General features: G+C 50.3%; 1 protein-coding gene and 1 pseudogene across 6 annotated transcripts; one reads left to right on the top strand and one right to left on the bottom strand.

Annotated features, from left to right (window-relative positions):
• Window positions 1-275: 275 nt before the first annotated feature.
• On the bottom strand, window positions 276-7,118 carry LOC120505742 (annotated as a pseudogene).
• Window positions 7,119-9,654: 2,536 nt separating this feature from the next.
• On the top strand, window positions 9,655-15,247 carry LOC120505743 (C-type lectin domain family 2 member D-like). 6 transcript variants are annotated; one of them, XM_039716557.1, is made up of 8 exons: window positions 9,880-9,972; window positions 11,857-11,922; window positions 13,061-13,238; window positions 13,631-13,687; window positions 14,067-14,165; window positions 14,260-14,435; window positions 14,560-14,663; window positions 15,043-15,247. In XM_039716557.1, exons 3-8 carry the CDS (start codon window positions 13,214-13,216, stop codon window positions 15,194-15,196), a joined length of 615 nt encoding a protein of 204 aa, XP_039572491.1. In that variant the 5' UTR covers window positions 9,880-9,972; window positions 11,857-11,922; window positions 13,061-13,213; the 3' UTR covers window positions 15,197-15,247. The 6 variants fall into 6 exon arrangements, 5 of the variants coding, with proteins under 5 accessions (XP_039572489.1, XP_039572492.1, XP_039572488.1 ...); XM_039716556.1 differs by lacking the exon at window positions 11,857-11,922 and having other exon boundaries at window positions 9,837-9,972; XR_005628289.1 differs by lacking the exons at window positions 11,857-11,922; window positions 13,061-13,238 and having other exon boundaries at window positions 9,658-9,972; window positions 14,560-14,943; window positions 15,043-15,184.
• Window positions 15,248-21,123: the final 5,876 nt, after the last annotated feature.

The raw sequence follows: 21,123 nt of genomic DNA, 5'->3' as shown, positions 1-21,123 counted from the left end.
ATGGTCTCCCTGAACCACCTGTGTCCTCCCCACAAATGCCAGACAAGGTGTCTGACCAAAACCTGTGGCTCCTTCCCGCAGAGCAAGAGTGGTGTCTGCTGTACACTGTGGCCTTCCCGCCCTGTCCAATGGATCCCCATCCCTGACTTCCGAAGCTTGCATCTTTACTGCATCCCGAAAGCTGCAGGGATTCTTGGGGCACATGGTCACCCGACAAGGGGGCAAAGTCCAGAGTTTATATGTGGATGATGATTCCACTTGTCGGTGCTGGCCGTCTACCACCATGGCATGCCCCACTGGGAGACTGGCTGTTGGAAGTCATCGCTGTCGCTGTCCCCATCCAGGGATGGGGAGCACAGCCAGTGGGCAGCAAAGGGTGGTGGGTTGGCCAAAGGCTCTGGAGTCAAGAGGCTGACTGCAGGCTGCGAGGCCGAAGGGCTAGGCACAAGCCCAGCCGCAGATGGCACGGCTGGAGGCGGGGCGGTGGGCAGCACAGCTGCAGCCAGCGGCACTACCACCACTACCACCGAGGGCTGCACTAGCAAAGGTGTAAAAGACACTAAGTCAACCAAGCCAGCAGCCAAGCCAGGAGGAGGGGAAGGCAGTTGCTCTGCAACCAAAGGCAGGGGAACAAAAAGAGAAGCAGCCCCCGCGGTGTGAATCACTGTCCCAGCAGTGGTCATGGTCGCACTTGTCTGTGCAGGTGCCACGGAAAAGGAAGGGGAAGCCAGGTGGGAGCGTGACCTTAGCTGGAACAGACACTTGCCAGCAGGCATTAGCGATGGGCCTGGCTGGTGTAGCTGCGTAGGATCCGTGGCTGACGACAAGGGAGTTGATGGAGCGGCCAGTGTTGTCATGGTGACCACCAACGCTGGAGCTGACTCCGCTCTCACCAGCAATGTGCCAGGAACTGCAGCTCCTGCCAACCATGAGAGAGTCAGTCCCCAGCATGCAGGAGTGAGGGGGAAGGCAGGGCTGACTGCTGCAGTGATTCGCCAGCTGCTCTTCACAGGAAAGGTGACAACCAACCTGCTGGCAACACAGGGGCCAAAAATGATGCAGGTGGAGAAGCACCATCTCCCAGGCATGGCTGAGATGCAGCTATCATTCTCAGCAGTGTGGATGTCACAGAAGGAGGAGACGGCGACATCTCAGAGACATAGGGATCAGAACCCGTCGGCAGAACATAATCTCCAGATGAGAGACAGGTTCCTCAGAATGTCCCCACGCCTCCCACCGGCCCACACGGAACTGGAGAAAAGCAGACAGTCGCCTGGTCTGGCAATCTTCCTCCCAGGGTGCCAGCACCACCTCCACCCTCCGAACTCCTCACCTCCGACCCACTGTCCAGGGCCAGGATGGCACGGCAACAGGCATCTCAAAACAGCCATAAGCCGAGGCACAGCAAAATCCCCTCCAGAAATCTCCTCCATTAGCCGGTGGCCCAATGCCTTCCCGCAGGATTGGACTAAAAACAGCATCCAGATCCACCGGGAAATCATGAGACTTGGCCCATACTAATAAATTGCAGAGCGTATCAGGTGACACAGAGAGTCCCCTAAAGGAAATCAGATTCCTCCACATGGAAACAACCATGTCTTCTTCTTTAGAAGCATGGCTTCCCATTGTGGAAACACCAGTACCCAGCCCCAGCAAAGCACAGACACAGCTGCGCTGGGGGATTCATCCCCGCCTACTTTTCTAAGCTATCAAGGCATAACCGTGGTCCCAGTCCCTTCCAGGAGGATGTGGGGAAAGGTTGTTATGTCTCCAGGAGAACAGAGCGTGTCCGGGCGCAGGCAGACCGCGCAGGAGCTGCGGGGTCCTGGTGGAATTCCAGTGGGAGTCCCATGTGTCTCCGTCCGTCCTGCAATCCAGGAGGGGCCGTTCGGTGCCATACACGGCGTTGGTTACCAGATGTTGCTATTGAGTAAGAAAGCGGCACAGACTTGGCTGGTTTGTTTGAATACAAACAATTCTTCTCTTTTACAGACAATACCAATACATTCCACTTGATTGGCTAATTAACAAAAACACCTTTCTCAGAAACAATCCTTGAGAAGAACAGGAAAAGAAAGAATAGGAAAATACCACCTGCAGGTTGTTGATAATAACAAGTTATCATCGTTTCTCTACAACTCCCTAAAAATCTCACAAGTTCACCATGAGAAAACTTATCTCATTCTCTCGCTCTCTGGGCTGTCACATCCACAGCCCTAGGATTCCACGGTCAATCTTTTGTCTACAGCATGGCTTTGCTATGAGAGTCTGGACAGGATTAGAAAATCACCAGGAGAAAAGAGAAGAACAAGTTAGTTCTGCCTTGGCACTACCTCAAGGCTTTGAGGGAGAGGCTTTGTGCTTCTTACTTGCTCACAGGGGTGCACAGAAAGAGCTGAAATGGTAAAAATAGTCAAAACCCCTTAGAAATTGGAAGGAAAACCTGAGGCAGTGGCAGCTAGCACCTTAGAAACACATGGCTTTTGCTCCTCTCTTCTACCTGAGAGCTTCCTGAGCAGTGGCAATTCTTCCAATTGCATCAGTGTGGCCATAGCTAGAAAGGGCAGTGAGCAGATGGATTTAGCTTCTCCTGCCAGCCCCTGAAAAGCCAGTTGTCATCTGTGTGTGCGGAGGATTCCGCTTCTGACTCGGAACTTGCCCAGCTGCTCCTTGGGTGCTGCTGGCACGCAGGCGCAGCAGTGCTGCAGCAGCTGACCCACACACAGAGAGGGCTCTGGAGCCTCCCCAGGGCCACCAATAAGTGGAGGAGGGAACGTGCCTGGCATCTGCTGCAGAACCGTGGGGTTGGGGGTATCCTTCGGGCTCTTTGATGGGGGAAGGAGTGGGGCAAATGGAATCAAGATGAGACAGGGATCAGCAAAGCTCACGCCACGCAGCATTTTCTCCTCTGAGAGCTCCTCTGAGTTAAGAGAGCTGGTGGAGCCTGTGGAGCAAATGAGACCCGGGAGTGAGGGAAAGGCTGGCTGGGAGGGAGTCAGATAAAGCTCGTCTGGGCATTTCCCTTTCCAAGAAGCTCCTGGGAAGACAAAGGGTCAAGAAGATACCCCATCTCATGAGACTTCCTTTTTTCCTTCAGTAGCCCTATTGCAGTCACTGCATACAAGAGTTCACTTCATCCCTTTGATGCCAGGGAGCACCAAGAACTTGAACCTAGGTGGAGACCAGCCCTGCCTGCCTATCAAGGAGCAGAGGGAAAAGATGAAGAACTTGGCCTGGGGTTGAGCCAAAATGGCATTTTGCCACTTCTGATTTCCTCCCAGCTTTTGCAGCAGGGCAACAACCCCATTGCTGCAAACCACTCCCTTTTGCAAGGCACATGCAGACCTCACTGGAAGGGGCTCTTGAAGGGGCTGCTACAGCTGGCAACAGGAGCTGTTGTTAAATTTTTCCTATTGCTTAACCCCCCTGCTAAATGCCATCAAGTGGCTGAGGAAGGACACAAACCCTGGAGGAAGGGAGGCCAAAAGCTTGGAAAAGAATGAAAGAAATGCTCCAATGATAACAATGACCAAAAAAAAAAATATATATATATATATATTTGACAGCAAATGAACACCTGCCTCCCACCAGCCCTTCCAGCCTGTCAGGCCAAGCAGTCCGTTCCCATGGCATGACATGCTGGCAGCCTGCAGAGAGAAACCAGAGAGCCACGGTCAGTTGCAGCAGGCTCCTGTGCCCCTGTTCCGCCATGGCCTGTACCCCAGCCAGGCTGCTGGCTGTGCTCAGAGCCCAATCCTCTCGACCCATTCTCTGGTTTTAGACAAGGGCAGCATGGCAGGCCACATTCCACCTTCTCCATTTAAGTATGGCACAGCAACCTCCTCAGCAGCTGCAAGAGTGGGATGCGTGTGTGCCTGCTGCTGTCTGCTCAAAACCCTTCTGCCAGCCGAGCTGGAGATGAATACCCACCTCTGGAGACCTGCTGCCAGGAGAGGAGCCCATACCGCACCAGGTCCTCATCCTTCTTGAAGGGGATGTCCCCACAGACTGTGACCCCTGGGGTAGCGCTGGCACTGGACGCGCTCCACAGACAGTGTAGCCACTTCCCCGTCCAGTCCGGGCACCAGGTGTAATCTTCCTGGGAAAAGCAAAGAACAATTGTATGAAAGTCAATTCAAAACAAGACCTGGAAACAAGAAAAAGCACCAAAGCCTGTCACCATTTCACGGGCCTCAGGAGGGTCTGACCACTCCATGCAAGAATTAAACCTGTCCACGGGTGGGGAAAACCGCCACCTTTCCTGTTTGTAAATGCACCCCTTCCTCAAGGGCCTGTAAAGCAGACCAGCTGGGGCATTGCTTTGGAACCTGTCCCCCTCTGCCGTCCCCCCATCCACATGGATGGATGATTTTGTCAGGCTGGCTGCCCCTGCCTCAGCCCGTGCCAGGCTGGCTGGCAGAAGCTGTCAACAAGGCCAGGAGCCAGCTTCCCTTCCACAACATCCGTCCCCCGTCCTGCCAAAAAGCAGCTTGGCGGCTGGTAGAAAAATAAATATTCCCCATCACTGCCGAGAGGGGAACCTCCAGTGCATGGCCAGGCCGAGTTCTGCCATGCCTGGAAGCACCAGCATCCCCCCGCCTCTGCCCCACCTGGGGACTCATCTTGATTTCATCGGGGTGCAGAGCATGTCCTCCAGGAAGGGGCCACAGCCAAAGCCAATCAGTTCTGCCCCACCAGTGGCCAGCTCGAGGATCCCCAGCTCCACATCATGCTCCAGAAGAACACACCAGCTGTGCCTCGGCTTGCGGGGACTTCACAATGCCATTGAGCTGCAGGGGGGATGTTTCCCCTGCTCCAGTCCGTGGCACCTTCACCGCACTGCCACCACTTCTCCAATAGGATGGGGAGCACTGAGCCGTTCCCTCCACAGCTCGCCGGGGACCAGTGGAAGCATCTCAGCTGCGCTCTCTCCTCTGTGCCGCAGCCACAGGGAAATGCTCCAGGGTTTTCTTCCAGTGCCACAAGATGCATGCCACTGGCACTTGCTGGGCTCCTGGATCCTACTGTGCAGAGGGATGGATCTCTGCTGTCTCCTGGGTCAGGCAGGGCTCCTGCAGCCAAGAATGCTCAAAAAGGTCTTCCAGTGATGGCCTGTCTGTGGGGTCCATGCATAAACACTACCTGATGAGCTGCTGGCACTCTGCTGAGAGAAACCAGAAACTGCCACTCAGCCGGGCAAGGTTCCTGTCCATGCTCTCCCATATTCCACAGTGCCCAGGCCACACTAGGAGAGCTCAGAGCTGCAGCCAAAAGCTTCCTATCAATCCTCTCTTGGAGAGGACACCAGCACAAAGGCACAGGTGCCACCTGCTCCAGCTAAGCCCAGGAGATCCACCACCTCACTAGCTGCAAGAGCAAGAAGATTATGTGCCAGCTGTCCCCTCCCAACTCCGTTCTTCCCTTCATGCCTTGAAGGCACATCCCCACTTTGAGACACCTGGGGCGGGAAGAAGAGCTGGCCCCGGACGGTGTCCTTATTGCTGTGGAAAGGAAGGTGCCCACACAACAGCTCATAGAGCAGGATGCCCAGGGACCAGATGTTGGCTGGCTGGCCATGGTAGCAGCCAAAGAGGATCCACTCTAGTGGACTGTACTCCGGCTTTCCTATGGGACACAGGCGCAGTGCATCAAGCTCATACTGCTCCCTCCTTCTCTCCCTTTTCTGCCTCAGGCAGCAAAGGGGGGAACCTCCGCTGTCCGGCTGGGCCCCGGCTTTGGGCTCACCTGACATCCGGGTGTAGAACGTGTCCTGGAGGATCGTGACGCACTCGAAATCTATGAGCTTCGTTTCACCCATAGCCAGGTCCAGGAGGACATTCTCGGCCTTGATGTCGCAGTGCAGGACACCGTGGTTGCTGCAGTGCCGCACGGCCTCCAGCACCTGGCTGAACAGGCTCCGCACCATGGGCTTCGTCAGGAAGACCTGCTCCTCCAAGAAATACTAGAGGTCCTGACAGCGCTCCGGATGCTCCATGACCAGCGCGACGCCATTGGGCACCTCAAACCAGTCCAGGAGCCGCACGGCGCCGTGGAAGCCAGGCCGTGACACCCTCCACAGCAGCCCCAGATCCAGGGGCAGAAGGGCGCCGTTGTGCTGCGAGGGGGGACCATGATGCCATCAACTGGGCTGATGCTGTGCCGCGTCTTGGGCCCCCCTGCCCAGCCCCACTGCGGCTCACCATTGCCCAGCCTGGCACGATGTGCAGCCCCCGTTCACTCCACGCTCGTTCCCCTCTGCCTGCTACCCTTCTGGGCCTCACCTTAGCCCCACCCGGTATGCCCTGCTGGCTCCTCCCGTGGGCTCCGCTCACTCACCAGCTACACCCAGTCCGATATGCGCTCCCGGGACACTCGCTTGATGGTCGCCTGCAAGCCAAGGCCAGTGGAAGGCTCAGCTTGCCACCCACCTCCCACCGCCCCCCTCCCCACTCCAATCCAGCACCATCTCTTACTGTCAGCGAGCAGGGATCCGGAGTAAAGGCTGCCGCAGCCGCTGCTGCCCAGCAGCGAGCCCTCCCAGTAGAGCTGCTCTAGGGGAGATACTAATCAATTAAAATGAAACAGAATTCCTTTAGAAAACCATAGAAATATGAGCTGTGAAGAATAAAAATGGGCTGTTGTGCATGAAGAAATAGGTGTCTTGCCCGTCTCTACAGCGACATGTAAAGACAGCATTACATGAACTGACCAGCCACTGAAAATTTTGGAGCAGGTGTTTTGACCATTTAATCTGAACAAATCCTTAACCACAAGAATGGAGGCTATAGCAAAAGTTGTAATCAAGGCACAGAAGTGGACACTGGAAATTGCAGGAATGGAACCCCAAAGTATTCTTCTCCCATTAACAAAAGACTATTTGCTATGGTCATTGCAAAATTCAGACACCTTACAAATGGGCACTGTTGAATTTTTCCTGTCGCATTAGCAGTCATTTCCCACCTCATAAACTTTTCTCTTTACATCAACAGGAGCAGGAATTACCTTGGTTGTCAAAACAACATGTGGGAGGCCTCACGGTTTTTACTGATGCCAGTCAAAAAACTCCCAGAGCAGGACTTACTTGGCAGGACAAAGGCAAATGCCTCAGTGAAATCCATGAGGGACCAGGACATTCCTTACAGACTCTTGAGCTATGTGCTGTCATCAGAGTGTTTGGCAAGTGGCCAAATGATCCTGTTAACATTGTTTCTGATTCTCTTTATGAAGTGGTGCTGTCCAGTGCATCGAGCAAGCACTGCTGAAGGAAATCCAGAGAAATCCAGGACCAGTGGTTGTGGCAACTCTCTTTGAAACTGTGACAGTTTCTCAGTTCTCACAGAATATTCAGAATGACTCCAGATTGGAGGGAGGCCTGGTCTTAGGTAACGAGAAGGCTGACCAATTGGTGACAGCACTTTGCTTCTCCTAACATTGATAAATTTGGCCAAGCTGGAAGGGCTGATGAGTTTTTTCATCAAAGTGTGAAAGTTTTACCCAAACAATTTGGAATATGGCTGCAGCATGCTCAGGGAATTGTCACAACCTGTCTACAGGGCGAGAGTAAGATTGGTAGATTGGATCCTGGAGCCAACCCCTGTGGTTTAGGGCCCTTTTAGCTGTGGCAAACTGATATGACCCTCTACACCTCTTTTGGTCGCTTTAAACGCATTCATGTGACCATACACACCTTTTCTGGCATGACTTGGGCCACTCCTCTGACAAGTGAAGGGTCTTGCTTTGTCAGTCGACACTGGTGAGGCTGCTTTGCTGCTATGGGCTTGCCTCCGGAAATCAGAACAGACAGCGGGTCAGGATATACAACCTGCAAACCCAGGATTTCTCAGCTCCTTGGGCAGTGAAGCATAGCACAGGCATTCCAGAGAACTCCACAGGTCAAGCTATCATCAAAAGGACATATCAGGTCCTGGAAGTACTGCTTGATAAACAAAAAATGGGGGAGAATGGGCTGAGCCCACAGGACAGAGTGCTAAAAGCAATCTATGTTATGAATCCTCTATGGTTAGTAGGCAATCACAGTGAACCACCAGCATTAACACATTACTCAAGTTTGCAGCAAGATTCTGAATTGGTACAGCATCAGCCAGAAGTTTGTTTTAAAAATCCTATGACAGGGTTATGGGAAGGACCTGCAGATTTACTGATGTGGGCAAGAGGTTATGTTTGTGTTGTTACAGACAAAGAACCCTGATGGATACCAGAAAAGTGGGTTCATCCCTGGCAATAACAGGACACACTGATCCCTAACACCACTACACTACAACTACAACATCTGAAAACATCCCTCAGAACTGTAAATGCTTTTGTTATCCTTGGGTGAGATTAGAATGTGCGGTGTGTGGAGCAGACATGTGGTGTGAGTTTGGGGGAGGAAGCGCGTGGGGGCAGCTGGGGGCGTACTGGTGGTGCTGGGAGCCTAGCGGAGGGGGAAGGAGAGTGGGAACTGGGAGAGGGGAGGAGGGAAGGGCAGGACTTAGGACTTCAAATTTAGTGAAAGGCAGGATTGTGGATGCCCAAAAAAAAGAGGAGGGGACTGGGACCCCAAAAAAACCAGTGATGGGTGAGGGGGATTGAGGACTGGGGGCGATGGGAAAGGGAAGAAGAGGCACCAAAAGATGGGGCTGAGATCCCCTGATACCGAAATTGGCCAGAATAAACTTTTTAACACAATTTGAAGCATCAAAAAGCAGGCAGTCTTTATCTGTGCAGGGCACAGAGGAGGATATTTCTTTATTCACTGTGTGTCTCAAGACCTTACAACAGCACATTCATTCCATCATGATAAGACATATGTATTAAAACATGTTTCTTATCTAATACATAACCATCACTTTCCTAGAACTATTTTCCATGCATCCTCCTCCTGGAAGGCCTTGTATGGTCCTGAAGGGTCAGCTAAAGGGGTCTTTGGTGGTCGTGTTCTCTGAATGCTTCAATATAAAAGGTGACCTTGCTTTGAACTTTTTCTGTGAGCATGCGCTGTTGCTTCTTTGTTACATGACTTGCAAAAAAACAAAACCCTGTAGTCCTTTCTATCTGTTTCTCTACTGGTTCCACTTATGTTTATCATCCTGTGTAAATACTTTAACGTTCTTTTATCTTATTTGCTAGTTAGTCTTTAAGCTCTATTCCGCAACTTTAGGGGAACTGAGAATTTATATTCTCTGTGTTATTTATCAGGACCACCCCACAGCACAGCCCTCCTCTGGGGTGTCAGCACCTGCCTAGCATTGGGGATGGGGCATATGGGCGGAGCTGGGTGCCGTATTGGTGGCACTGGTGGTGCTGGGAGTCTGCCCATCCATGGGGTGGGCAAGAGGAATGGGAGGGGGAGAGAGGGTAAGAGGGCTTGGGACTCCCAGCTGAGCAAAAGGGGAGGTGAGATGCCCAAACTGAACAGGATGGGGCTGGGACTCCCAAAACTAAGCACAGGGGAGGTGGGTTGAGAACTGGGTGGACAATGGGAAAGGGAGGAAAAGAGGGGGCTAGGATCTCCAAACAGAGGGGGAGGGGAATGGGACACACAAGTTGAGTTTGGAGAGGTCAGTGGATTGGTGGGAATGATGGAAAAGGAGGCAAGGAGGAGGGAAAAGGTGAAGCTGGAATGGAAGAAGGGCAGTTCCATGGGTGTCCACCCTTATCGCTCACCACTCAAGCCCTGGAGTGAATCCCTGGGGCTCAGGGTGGGGGGTGAAGGTGCAGATCTGCACTGAGGGGATTTCTCCCTGCATCTATTCCTGGTGGGGTTCACCCCCCACCCACCAGCCAGAGCTATGGCGCAGTGGGGCAGAGGTGATGGGAAAAAAACAGGAGGAAGAGGAGAGAGAGAAAAGGAGGAGGAACAGGAAGAGGAGGAGCATGAAAAGGAGCAGAAGAAGAAGCGGGAGGGATACCGTTCGCTGTGTCCGCAGCCCCCCCGGGCTCCAAGAGCATCGCACCCCTTACATCCCTCAGGTGACTGGGGAGGGGGAGTTTGACCCAAATTTGTTAGGGGGTCTCTGGCAGGGATTTTTTTTTGGAGGGGTGTTTGGAGCTTGCAGATTCTGGAATAAAGCTCCAGGTATCTCTGCATTTCCAGCACGTTTTCTTGGGGGGATGGGGGTGTGTTTGAAACTTGCAGAACTCCAGAGATGAGCCTCGAATGCCCCTTGTGAGGACATTGTGGGGGTCTATGTTGCAATTGCCCAGTAGTGGCAGGGCAGGACACCAGTTCGGGGAATCCTCAGGAGAACCAGGGGAGTGTAACATGGGACCCCCAGAGTGGGGAAAGTGGAGAGGGGTGATACCGGGGCTGGAGGACCCCCAGCAGCCTGGAGGGGTGGGGGAACACAGAGGTGAGAGAAGGGGAGGACATCCTACTCTGAAAGGGATAGGAGGTAAAGGGAGGAGCCCCAAATGCCTGGAGTGAGGGGAGTCTGAAGAGGGTGACCCTGGGACTACCTGAGAGCTGAAGGGAAAAGGAAACCCAGAACTCCCCAGGATCCCTAAGCTGGACTCCAAAGAGGGGAGATCATCAGGATCCATGGGGACCCCAGAACTCCAAAGGAGGGAGACCAGCTAGGGGGAACTCCTGGGAAGGGTTTTTTTGATTGATCCAGGAGGATGTGGAGCAGCATGAAGTGACCATTATCCCCATCTGGTTCTCTTGCACCACTGGGAGGGAACTGGGGATAAAATGGAGCCTGGGAAGGAGGGAGGGGTGGGGGAAATGAATTTTACTAGGATGTAGTTTAATTCTCATTCTTTTGTTGTGGTTTGACTGGACATAAATTCAAATAATTTGCCCCAAGCCAGCCTTGTGCCCATGGCAGTGCCATGGGGAGTGCCCTGATCTGAGCATGAACTGTTCTTTGGGTGTTCTCTGCACTGTCTGGGGCAGAAAGGCACTGCCCAGAGCAGCCTTGGTGGCATCAGGCACCCAGCCAGACTCAAAACATTACATGTGGCAGACTGGAAATGTTAAACATAAAGCTTAAAGCAAACAAGAGTTTCTGGAGGGCATTCTCCACCCCTTTGCCTTTCCTGGGAGCCATAGGGCAACATGCTGGGCACCCCTCCAAACTGCTGTAGCACAGCCAAGTACTCAGACTGTGACTGAACTCTTTGCCCTCATTCCCAGTGTGTGATGATACTTAAGCAGCCTCAGGAATCTGTTTCCAGTCTCCATGAGCTCATACTCACACAGCCCCAGGGATTTGGTTCAGTCTCCATGAGCTTAGCTGTGAGGGTGAGTTCTGGAAAAGCAGCTTCTCTATGTAAACATCAGGGCTGGTTGAGTTGGCACTAGCTGGAAAGATGCCAGGGATGGGATGGAGCTGAACACCCAGATCATGGCTTCATCTTCAGGGGGATTGAAATAAACAACTGATGAAATAAATGTAGCAAATTAAAGAGAGAGGAGAATAAAACCCTGAACTCATTACAGCTGTTTTTATTGAAGCTTTTGCCACCATGGGGTTGGTTTGAGTGTCTGGATGTGGTTTTTAAGTGAGTTCTAGTTTTTGCTGCCTTATAAATGGTTTTCAGTGATTTTATTGGGTTTTTTCAGCCTCTTCTAGCTCTTGCAGCAGTGCTTTTGTGGTGGGTTAGTATTTGGGGGCCCTCAGACCCCTTCATGCAACCTCAGGTGAGCAAAACCACCCTGAGAGGACAAGGTGTGTTGTCCCTGCACTGCTGTAGGGGAGAGACTCCCAGCCCCAGCATCACTTCTGCCCTCCCCAGCTCTGCTCCCTCTTGCCCCTAAGCAGGTATGAGGGGTAGAGGAAAAACCTGCATCATTTTTCTGCTTCCAAGTCCAGAGACAGTTTATTTAAACTCTTGTTCTTGTTCTTGTTGGAGTTGGAGCCTTTCTATGGAGCAGAGGCTGTGCCCAGGAGTGGAAATGGCTCTGTATGGGGAAGACTGGTAGGTTCCATTACCCCTAAATCATCCATGGCACTTGTGGCTTGTGGGTGAAGGGGCCAGAGGTGCCCCTGGGAGGGGGTTTGTAAACTGATGCCTGTCAACTCTGCAGAATTTCCTGAAGCAGCTGCTTTGATCCAAAACACTGTGTGAGTGGGTGGGACTCAAGAAATCTGTGAGAGAAGAAATGAGAGGAAAAGCTTGGAGGGAGAGAAACTTCTGTGCCTCCATCCCCTTTTCCCACCTCTTCCTCCCCCACCGGTTTTTCACCCCAAAATGCTCCAAGCTGCAGCCTGGAGCAGGAGGAATTGGGGGGTTGGAGACAGTAACAAAACACCACATCAATTAAACCAAAATGCAAGCATTTGGAGGGGATAAAAAAATCCTTTTGGATGTCTTACCTTTGTAGACACAAGCAGGTGGTTCTCATATGGAAAATATTTACCCAGGGGAAGTACCAGCTGCAGGGGCTTGTTGTGGCGAACACTCTACATGTGGGGACACGAGGCTTGACTCCATGTTTCTCAGAAGGTTGATTGATTATCTTATATATTATACTAAAATACTACACTAATACTATACTAAAAGAACAGAGAGAAAAGAACGATGAGAAGGCTACCAAAAATAAGAATAGAATAGGAATAGAATGCGTAACAAAATCCTGTGACTGCTCACAGCCTTGGTACAGGTGGCTGTGATTGGTCATCAGTTGAAAACAATCGACATGGACCCATGGAAGATGAACCTGTTGCATTCCACAGCAGCAGATAGTTATTGTTTGCATTTTTTCCTGAGGCACTCAGCTCTCAGGAGGGAAAAATCCTAGGAGAGGATTTCTAATAAAATATAACTGTAGGGGCTGGTAATAATTTAATTTACAGTGATGTCAAAACATCTGCTGGGCATTGATGTGAGTGATTTATATAGTTGTAATAAATATAGAAACAAGCTTCAGTTGCCAGTGACTTGACAGCTGCATCCACAGGTATTTCCAGTCTGTGTCAGTCAACCCTTGTTCTGTTTCTCTGATTTTTTTTTCCATATAAATTGTTCCTGTGGAACCAACTTTGCTTTGCTGAGGAGAGCTGTGACTACCCAGGAGTTTGGGAGGATTATCACCTTTTTGTGTTTTTATTTTAAGATCACAGGAGCATCCTAGTAAAGCCCCAGGAAAAAGCAGGACCTGTTGGACCCTGTGAGCTTGGGGTGTTGTCCAAGATCACTTCGTGGCAGGAGGAGCTGAGGGACACTCTGGTCCCTGGAAGGTGCCCTTGTCCCCTCTGTGGCCCTGGGAATGGCAGAAGTCCCTTGTGAAGAAGGTACAGAGGCACCATTCCCTGCCCCAAGAGCTTCCCAAGCTGCCCTGCACAGGGTGGGGAATCAAGGTTGGCTCATGTGGGGCCATCCAGCACCTTCTGGGGTGCCCTGGGTGGCCGGGGCTGAAAACCCCTCTGGACTTGTTCAGGTCCTTGAGGCAACACCTTTTCAGGACACCCACAGACAGCAGGAGTTGGCTGAGGTTGAAGCAGAGCTGAAAAAACCAAGCAAGTCCTGTTTTTTTGAAAGCTGAAATTGTTTTCCTTCCTGCTGCGAACATAAACCTGGCAAAGGAACAATGGCACCAGGCTGTCCTTGGAGGAAAATATCCCAAATCAGGCCTTTCCCACTCCCCACTTCTGAGTGTGAGTCAGAATTTGATTTGTTTGCACAGGTGGAGACTCGGCTGCTGAGATGGAGCTGCTGCAGCAGAGAGCACAGGGAAGGACCAGTAAGCCCCAGTTTGGTTATGAGGATGTTGTTTCAAGATATGGCTCAGTGTGTTGGGGCAAGATAAAATGGTCAAAGGTGTTGTGGGAGGGGGAGTAAGAAATGTCAAAGTGTTTGCAAGCTGAGGGTCTGGGGGATGGTGCCCATTTCATGGTGGAGGGGGGCACAGAGGTGATGCAGGGAGGTTAGCAAGCCTCAAAAATCCTTGGAAGTCGAGGATAGCACTGGGATGCCTCCTGGACTGAGCTTGTGCCCTGCTGGGAGCCTCCAGAGTGTTTTGGGGCTGGGTTAGAAGATGTTGAAGTAACCCATAAGGGAAATATGAGAGCTGGGAGAACAGGGAGTGCTCTTCATGCCCTTCCCATGTGGTTTGTCCCAAGATTTCAGCCGCAGATGCACCAGTGCCAGAAAGGTGATTATTGTAGTCACCGTGCTCACCGTGGTGCTGCTTCTTATAGTCGCCATCATCACACTGGCAGGTGAGTGGCTGAGGGTGCAGAAGCCACCCAAAAGTCTCCTTCCTAGAGAAGCCCCCCAGCATGAGTCACTTGGGCATGTTGTGCTTGTTTGCAGCTAAGAAAGACCCACCCTGCCCAGCTCCCACCCTGCCCAGCTGCCTGGAGAGTGGGATTGGCTTTGGGAACAAGTGCTTTTATTTTCTGGAGGAGGAGGTGGACTGGGAAGGGAGTCAGCACTCCTGCCTCTCCCGCCAAGCCCACCTAGCCACCATTGACACCAAGGAGGAGCTGGTAAGAGAAACCCCTGAGGAGGTGGTGTGGAACAGCCTTTGGAGAGCAGATTTGGAAATTGCAGGAAATTGCCTGAAGAGAATAGCATGGAGGTACCTGTGATCCTTGCTTTCCCCACTTCCAGCATTTTCTCCTGCGCTATGGGAACTTCATGGAGTACTGGGTTGGTCTCTGGAGGGAAGGTTCTGGACCTTGGAAATGGCTCAATGGTTCCCTCTTCAATGCCCTGTACGTCCCATCTTCTGGAGAACAAAACTATGGCCTGGGCTGAGCTGGGGCAGGGGCTGGATGCAGGAAGCACAAGTAGAGATCTGTTGAGGTGGGAGCAATCAAACACTACTTTCCTTGGTTGTGCCAAAGCATTCAGACACATCCCATGGATTTGTGAGATGCAGATGCTGATGGGGGCCTGGGGGCATCCCTGGATGAATCCCCTGGGACCAAGAACATGAAAACCATTGAGGAGTGGAAATTAGTTTGGGTTCTTCATGGGGACTTTGCTGGGAAGGTTGGTGCCTGCTCCTGCAGCACTCTTAATCTCTCTGGAAATGGGAATCTCTCCTTTCCCAGCTGTCTCACATGAGCTCTAACTTTGCTGTTGATCCAGGTTTGACATCCAGGGCAACGGCCACTGCGCCTACACGAACTCCCACAGGATCAGCAGCGACAGGTGCTCTGAGACTAAGTTTTCCATCTGCAGCCACCTGCAGAGACACCCCAGTGAAGTCCAGAAGGATACAGAAATCCTGAATTCCACCTGAAACCTCCCTCTTAACAGAGATCCACCACCAGCTGGTGTTAACCCCACACAATGTGGTACTGAGTCTCTGTTGTTTGTATTTGTTTAAATTTTAGCTGGCAAACAACTCACAGGTTGGGATGAGTCTGTTTGCTGAAACTCTGTCAGTTGAGATAAGTCCATTTGCTAAAGTGAAAATCAATAATTGTGGAAAAAAAAAAGATCAATCAAAACCTGCACTCTGGAGCAGGTGATAAAGAGGCAAACTGGGAAGGAGTTGCACGGGAGAAGTCTATGGAGGACTGACCCCATGGAATGAACTCCACCCTGGAGTCGGGCAGGGACTCCTCTCCCTGTTGGGGAAGCAGCAGTAAGAAGTGACCACAACCCCCCCTCCCATTGTCTCTGCACCAGCGGTGGGGAGGAGGGACCGAGTTGGGGGTACAGTAAAGCCTGGGAGGAGGGAGAGGTGGAGGAAAGGAGTTTTATTAAGATTATTTTTGTGTATCATTTTGCCTTTTCTGGGACCCCAAGGGCAACAGACTGCGCTCAACAGCCCAAACTGCCAGAGACTAGTGGCCCTCGGCCATGCCATGTCCCCTGTCTGTTCCAGGCTCCCTGTCTCCTGTGTCCCTTGTTTCTGTGGGGCTGGGGCAGCAGCGAGATCCAGGGCAGCCCTGGGGTGGAACAACCCCGAGCCCAGCTGAGCCAGTTCACCAATTCCACACAGAGAGGGCTCAGGTCACTCCCAGAATGGTTCCCAGTCACTCCCAGTATGGTCCCAGTAATTCCCACTATGATCCCAGTCACTCCAAGTATGATACCACTGTGATCCCAGCATGGTCCCAGGGGTTCTTATTCACTCCTAACATAGTTCCAGTCACCTCCAGTATGATTAATCCTACTATGGTTGCAGTCCCTCCCAGTATGATTCCAGTATGAACATGGTCACTCTCAATATGATGCCATTTGTTCCCAGCATGGTCCCAGTTGCTCCCAATAACCCAGTATGCTTCCAGTCACTCCCAGATTCTCCCAGCATTATTCCAGTAACTCCCCTTAAGGTTGCTTTATGGTCTCAGTTATTCCCAACCTCTCCCAGTATATCCCAGTTGCCCCCAGTGTTTCCACTCACTTCCAGTTGCTCTCAGCAGATTGCAACATAATTCTAGTTGCTCTTAGCCACTCCCATTTACCTCTAGCATGAATGCTCTTGAGTGTAAAAATATTGCAGTTTGAAACTTAGGCCTGAAGTCTTTCCAACAGACTGTGGGACAGCAGCTTTTCTTAGAGGATGTGCAGCATCGCAAAGACTTCATCAGTGTGACTGTGGGTGCTTGGAGCTTTGTCCTGTGCCACTCTGGGATGTCATGAAACAGGACTTCACCTGCCACTAGCCTTGTTGCCCTCTGCTACTGCAGCTCCTTGGACCTTGTGTCCACAAAAACAGGCACAAAGTGTTTCTGCTGCTTCCCTCTTTGCACAAATCCACGGAGAGCTGGGATTTTTCCAAATTCTTCTGTCTCCATTGTTCCTTATTCCTAAAGAACCAGCCCTCCCTCCTGATGAACACTGCAAGTTCCAGGAATGGCCATCAGCTCACTTTCCTGCCTAGAAATCTTGAAACTGTTTATAAATGCTGCTCCCTTCAGCTCTTGGACAGCTATTCTGTACACAGAGCTGGAAAAAAAAATCCACTGGTCACCTCTCATCAGGGAAGTGCTGCAAGAGTTAGAGGTGTGTGGGAAATCCCTGTCCCTCCATAGATTTTTCACAGATCTCTACATGGAATATGCAGAGATGATTTTTGAATAGAAAGGATGGAGAGTGCAGATGCTTTGTGTGATACTTTCCATCTCCATGTTTGTTCCCTATCCGTGGATCCAGAGACATCCAAGAGGCCCTTGCACAGAAAGACCCATCTGCCTTGGATAAGGAAGTGCAATGGGGATGTCAAGGCACGGCACTGCCTCCTCTGGGATGGGAAAGCCCTTCAGCCTTGTTCCTGCGCAGAGGGGCAGTGCTGGCCTAGCAGCACAGGTTGTTCTCCCCACAAGCTTCAGGAGATGAGAACACAACCATTCCAAATGCTGCCTGGAGACACAGCTCTGGATGCTCCCCAGGAACCTCAGTTCTGGCAGCTGCTCTGGGACCATCCTCTGCCCCAGGCTGCAGGGGATGCAGCAGGAGATGGGCTGGGCTCTGCCTTGGAGCCATCCTGCAGTGAGAACTGCACACAGGCAGGATTTAATTCCCACAAACAGCCAAGCCAGGGGTGAAGCTCAGCTGCTCCAGCCCACACTGCTATGCACTGGGCTCTGGGGCTGGAACTCCCTACAGAGGGGATGGCACTGCTGGACCACAGGAGACAAATCAGCTTTAGCCTGAATCTCACTGAGGTAGGGGGGTGGTCTGGGAAGAGTAGAGAGGGTAAAGAGCAGTCATAGAGTTCATCCTGCTGGAGGGACAAGGCAAAAAGAGTGGCAACATAACAGTGAGAACAGCTGAGAGCTGCAGAGCAGCTCTGAAGGACACAGTAACCTCCCACAGCACCCCTGAGACATTGCTGTTGTGCAGCCAGGGACAAGCAGAATGGAGTAGCCCAAGCCCTTCCTCACCTGCAAACCAAAGGAGCCAGTGCAAAAAGCAGCTTGGCAGCCGACTGCACCAGGAAAGGGGGGAACTTTTGATGCCCAGCCAGGCTGTGCCATGCCCAGATCTGGGAACATGCCCCTGTGTGTGGATTCACCTGCAAATTGGGTGTGAAGTGTGTCTTTGAAGAAGGTGCCAGAAGTGAAGTCAGTCTTCAGCTTGCCAGTGGTCTGGTTAAGGAAGAGATTGTCATCCTTGAGGTTGTCCTTGGTGTCTCCAGTAGCAGCATCACCTGGTACAACTTCTCCAGGGACTACTTTTCCTTCTCTGGGGGCCAGACCAGGCTGTCAGTGTTCTGTACAGGGCCCTAGACGTCAATCAGACGAGCAGAAAACAGGCTGGATGGAGTTCAATAGTGCTTGGCAGACCAGGTCTCCAGCTCAGCTCCAGCACAAGGGCTGTGTTTTCCCTTCTAATGGTCCCTGCACAGAGCTACAGGCAGGAGAAAAACAGTTTGGTTTGTTTTGCCACTGATTGCCAAGATATGTGTGGAGCTGTTACTCGCCGGGCTCTTGGATCAAGCTGTGCACGTGTGTGAAAAACACGTTCACTCTCCTGTGAAAATGTAAAAAGTTTAATAAAGAATAATGGGAGACAAGGGCCATGGAGCAAGGGTTATTAGGGCCAGGCACATCTTGGCACTCAGCCAAGAGCACCCTTTTACCTTCATGGATACCCCTTAAATACCTTTTCCCTTATATCAGCCTGTTGCATATTCATAGACCCTTATGCATAGCAAAGTTTTCCCCAAACTAGTTTACATGTTCCAAGAACTGTTTAGCATGGCTTCTCGTTGGATCCACCTTTTTAGAGCATGCAGATTCCTTGGTTGTGGTTTTAGTCCTTTTTTATCATCATCTTCAGTTTTGGCCCCAGCCCACATTGTCTTCAGACAGTGAGTGCTGATAGTTGGCAGATCTGTAGCAGGTGTCTTCATTATATGTTCATTGGATGTAATCCCATCCAAGCAGGCATTTTAACAGAAGCATACTTCTGTCAGCTATTTCACTACTATGTCTAAGCTTAATTAACAACAGAAATAAAAACTACATCTTTATAACAAAATTACTTTAACACTACATATAAAATCCATTTTAATATTTGCAAAAAACTAATATTATAACATGTATTTATAACAATCCCTCCTCTTAGTCTTTATAAATCATTTGGCTTAGCAATATTTCTTGTCCACTTGCATTCTTTGGACTATGCTGGTAATTAGTCCAATAAAACAGGGGATTAAACAAGGAAGAAATATCAAACCAGTTGTAACACATAAAAGGAAGAAGCCTAATTTCTTCCACCAATCTATCCCCCAATACTTTACCCCACCAGCTAGTTTTTAACATTGTTTCCCAACTTTGGATGGCATCTGGATTGTTTTTCTGATATCTTTTGCTTTTTCCAGGATGACATCCCCATTGTCACCTAATTTCAACAATCTGATATATTATAAACTTTCCACTAACACCCCCTTCTTCAGCCAATAAATTGTCTGAAGCCAAACTATTCTGATACAATACAGTTTTTGGTTGGCTTTCCTGACTTGATATTAATTCCAATGCCTGAGCAGCTTTGTTATCATCTCTGTAACTGCTTGTCTTATAATACAATTCAGCAATTTAGGGCCAATGCAGTTAGATTGCTGTGCTGGTTTTACCTTTTTGTTTACTAATTGTTCTTTTACCAGATCTTGGACTATATCCCTAAGGTCAACTACTCATAACAGTTTCTTTCTATTTAGTGCTTTTGGTAGCATTTGTGACACAATCTTGCTGGTATCCCGAAAGTGGAAAGAAAACAAATGAGCAACAGAAAAAGGAAAAACAGAGTTTTGGTATGGCTTATACCCCCACCTTGCTTGCCTGTGGGGTTGCTACCAATAGCAGGTGTATGTGATCTTCTCAGTGGCAAGTACAGCAGCCATCCTAGGCTTGCTTTCTATATCCTTGTAACTTCCTTTTTGCTAATTTCCAGGCAAACAGTTTTTGACACTCCTTAACTGTAGTTTCCCACCTGTCATGGTTTGACTCTGGCACAATGCCAGTGCTCCTATGAAAATTTTTTTTTTTTTTTAATGGCTGCTGTGAGATGTGACTAGAAATAGAGACAAACAGGCTCTAGTTTAGGAATAAAGGGGAAAAATATGTAGAAAGGAACACGCACAGAACTCAGAATGAAAACCTTTTAAAAACACTCCTCCTCCTCTTTCTAATTTTTACCATAGAATGAAATAAAACTTTAGATTCTCAGTTGAGTTACTACTGCTCAGATAATCAACTTTCAGTTCACCAAGGAGAGAGGAGTCTTTTTTGTACTATAGGCTTCCCCAGGAAACACAATTGAAATTTTGTGTTTCCATGTCACATGTGGCTCCACCCAGAGAAGATTTGCCTTTGTGACTTCTTTCTATGTCTGGTGCTTTCACTACTGTGATGGACCAGAGCTGCTTCTAGGGTTCCCCTTTTAAGAATGTTTTGCTCAGTTTCAAAAAAGCAACAGTCTCTCACTTTCGGGACACCACTCTTTGTCAAATTCACCCCCTGGGGCCAAAGGGTTTTGAGAACAGAGATCATCTTCTTTACTGAAGACAGAGGGCACTAGCACACCCTCCTTATCTGTCTTTGCTTACGCATTCTTTTACATAACATTACCACACTCTCTTGGCTCCAAGCCATTGCCCCCCTTCAAATGCAGTGTTTGTGTTACAGAAAAAAAAAATAGTTCTGTTCTATAGCTATACAAAAAAAAAAGACTCCAGCCAAACTCACTCTATTATTTCCTTCCACCTAGAATTCTTTTTAACTTTTTTGGATATCTTTTACTTGTATGAACTTTCATCACACTTGTTCATTTCCTTCTATTTCATTTCTATCTTTCTTCTTATTTAGATCCAAGAAAATCAGTATTTTCAAAGTTTCCATGATCCAAGGAAAGAAAATCTCAGCCTCTCCCTGCCCAGAACTCTTACTGCAGCCAGGCACCTTCTCACTGCACCCCCCTTCTCCTTCTCAGCTGTGCTGCCAGTACATGATACCAAATTTTAAAGTGGCATAAGCACAAGCTTTCTTCCTCTCTCTCTCTCTCTCTCTCTCTTTCTTCCTCTCTCTCTCTCTCTCTCTCTCTCTCTCTCTGTCTCTCTCTCTCTCTCTGTCTCTCTCTCTCTCTCTCTCTGTCTCTCTCTCTCTCTCTGTCTCTCTCTCTCTCTCTCTCCCTCTCTCTCTTCCCCCTACCCGGGGGGGCTGCTCAATGCCTTTTACTGTTCCTCCAACCCTCTGCCCTACAGGGGTTCCAGCT

Source organism: Passer montanus, unplaced genomic scaffold (genome assembly GCF_014805655.1).
Source record: "Passer montanus isolate IOZ18808 unplaced genomic scaffold, ASM1480565v1 scaffold358, whole genome shotgun sequence".
NCBI lineage: Eukaryota > Metazoa > Chordata > Aves > Passeriformes > Passeridae > Passer > Passer montanus.
The sequence above is the reverse complement of the archived record's forward strand: the minus strand, read 5'-3'. Positions and strand labels throughout refer to the sequence as shown.

Coding starts and splice junctions, on each gene's coding strand:
- LOC120505743 (XM_039716554.1), top strand. CDS start 9,792: ATGGCGCAGTGGGGCAGAGGTGATGGGAAAAAAACAGGAGGAAGAGGA. Junction 9,973..13,630: donor GCACCCCTTACATCCCTCAG/GTGACTGGGGAG, acceptor TTGTTTGCACAG/GTGGAGACTCGGCTGCTGAG. Junction 14,664..15,042: donor GGTTCCCTCTTCAATGCCCT/GTACGTCCCATC, acceptor CTGTTGATCCAG/GTTTGACATCCAGGGCAACG.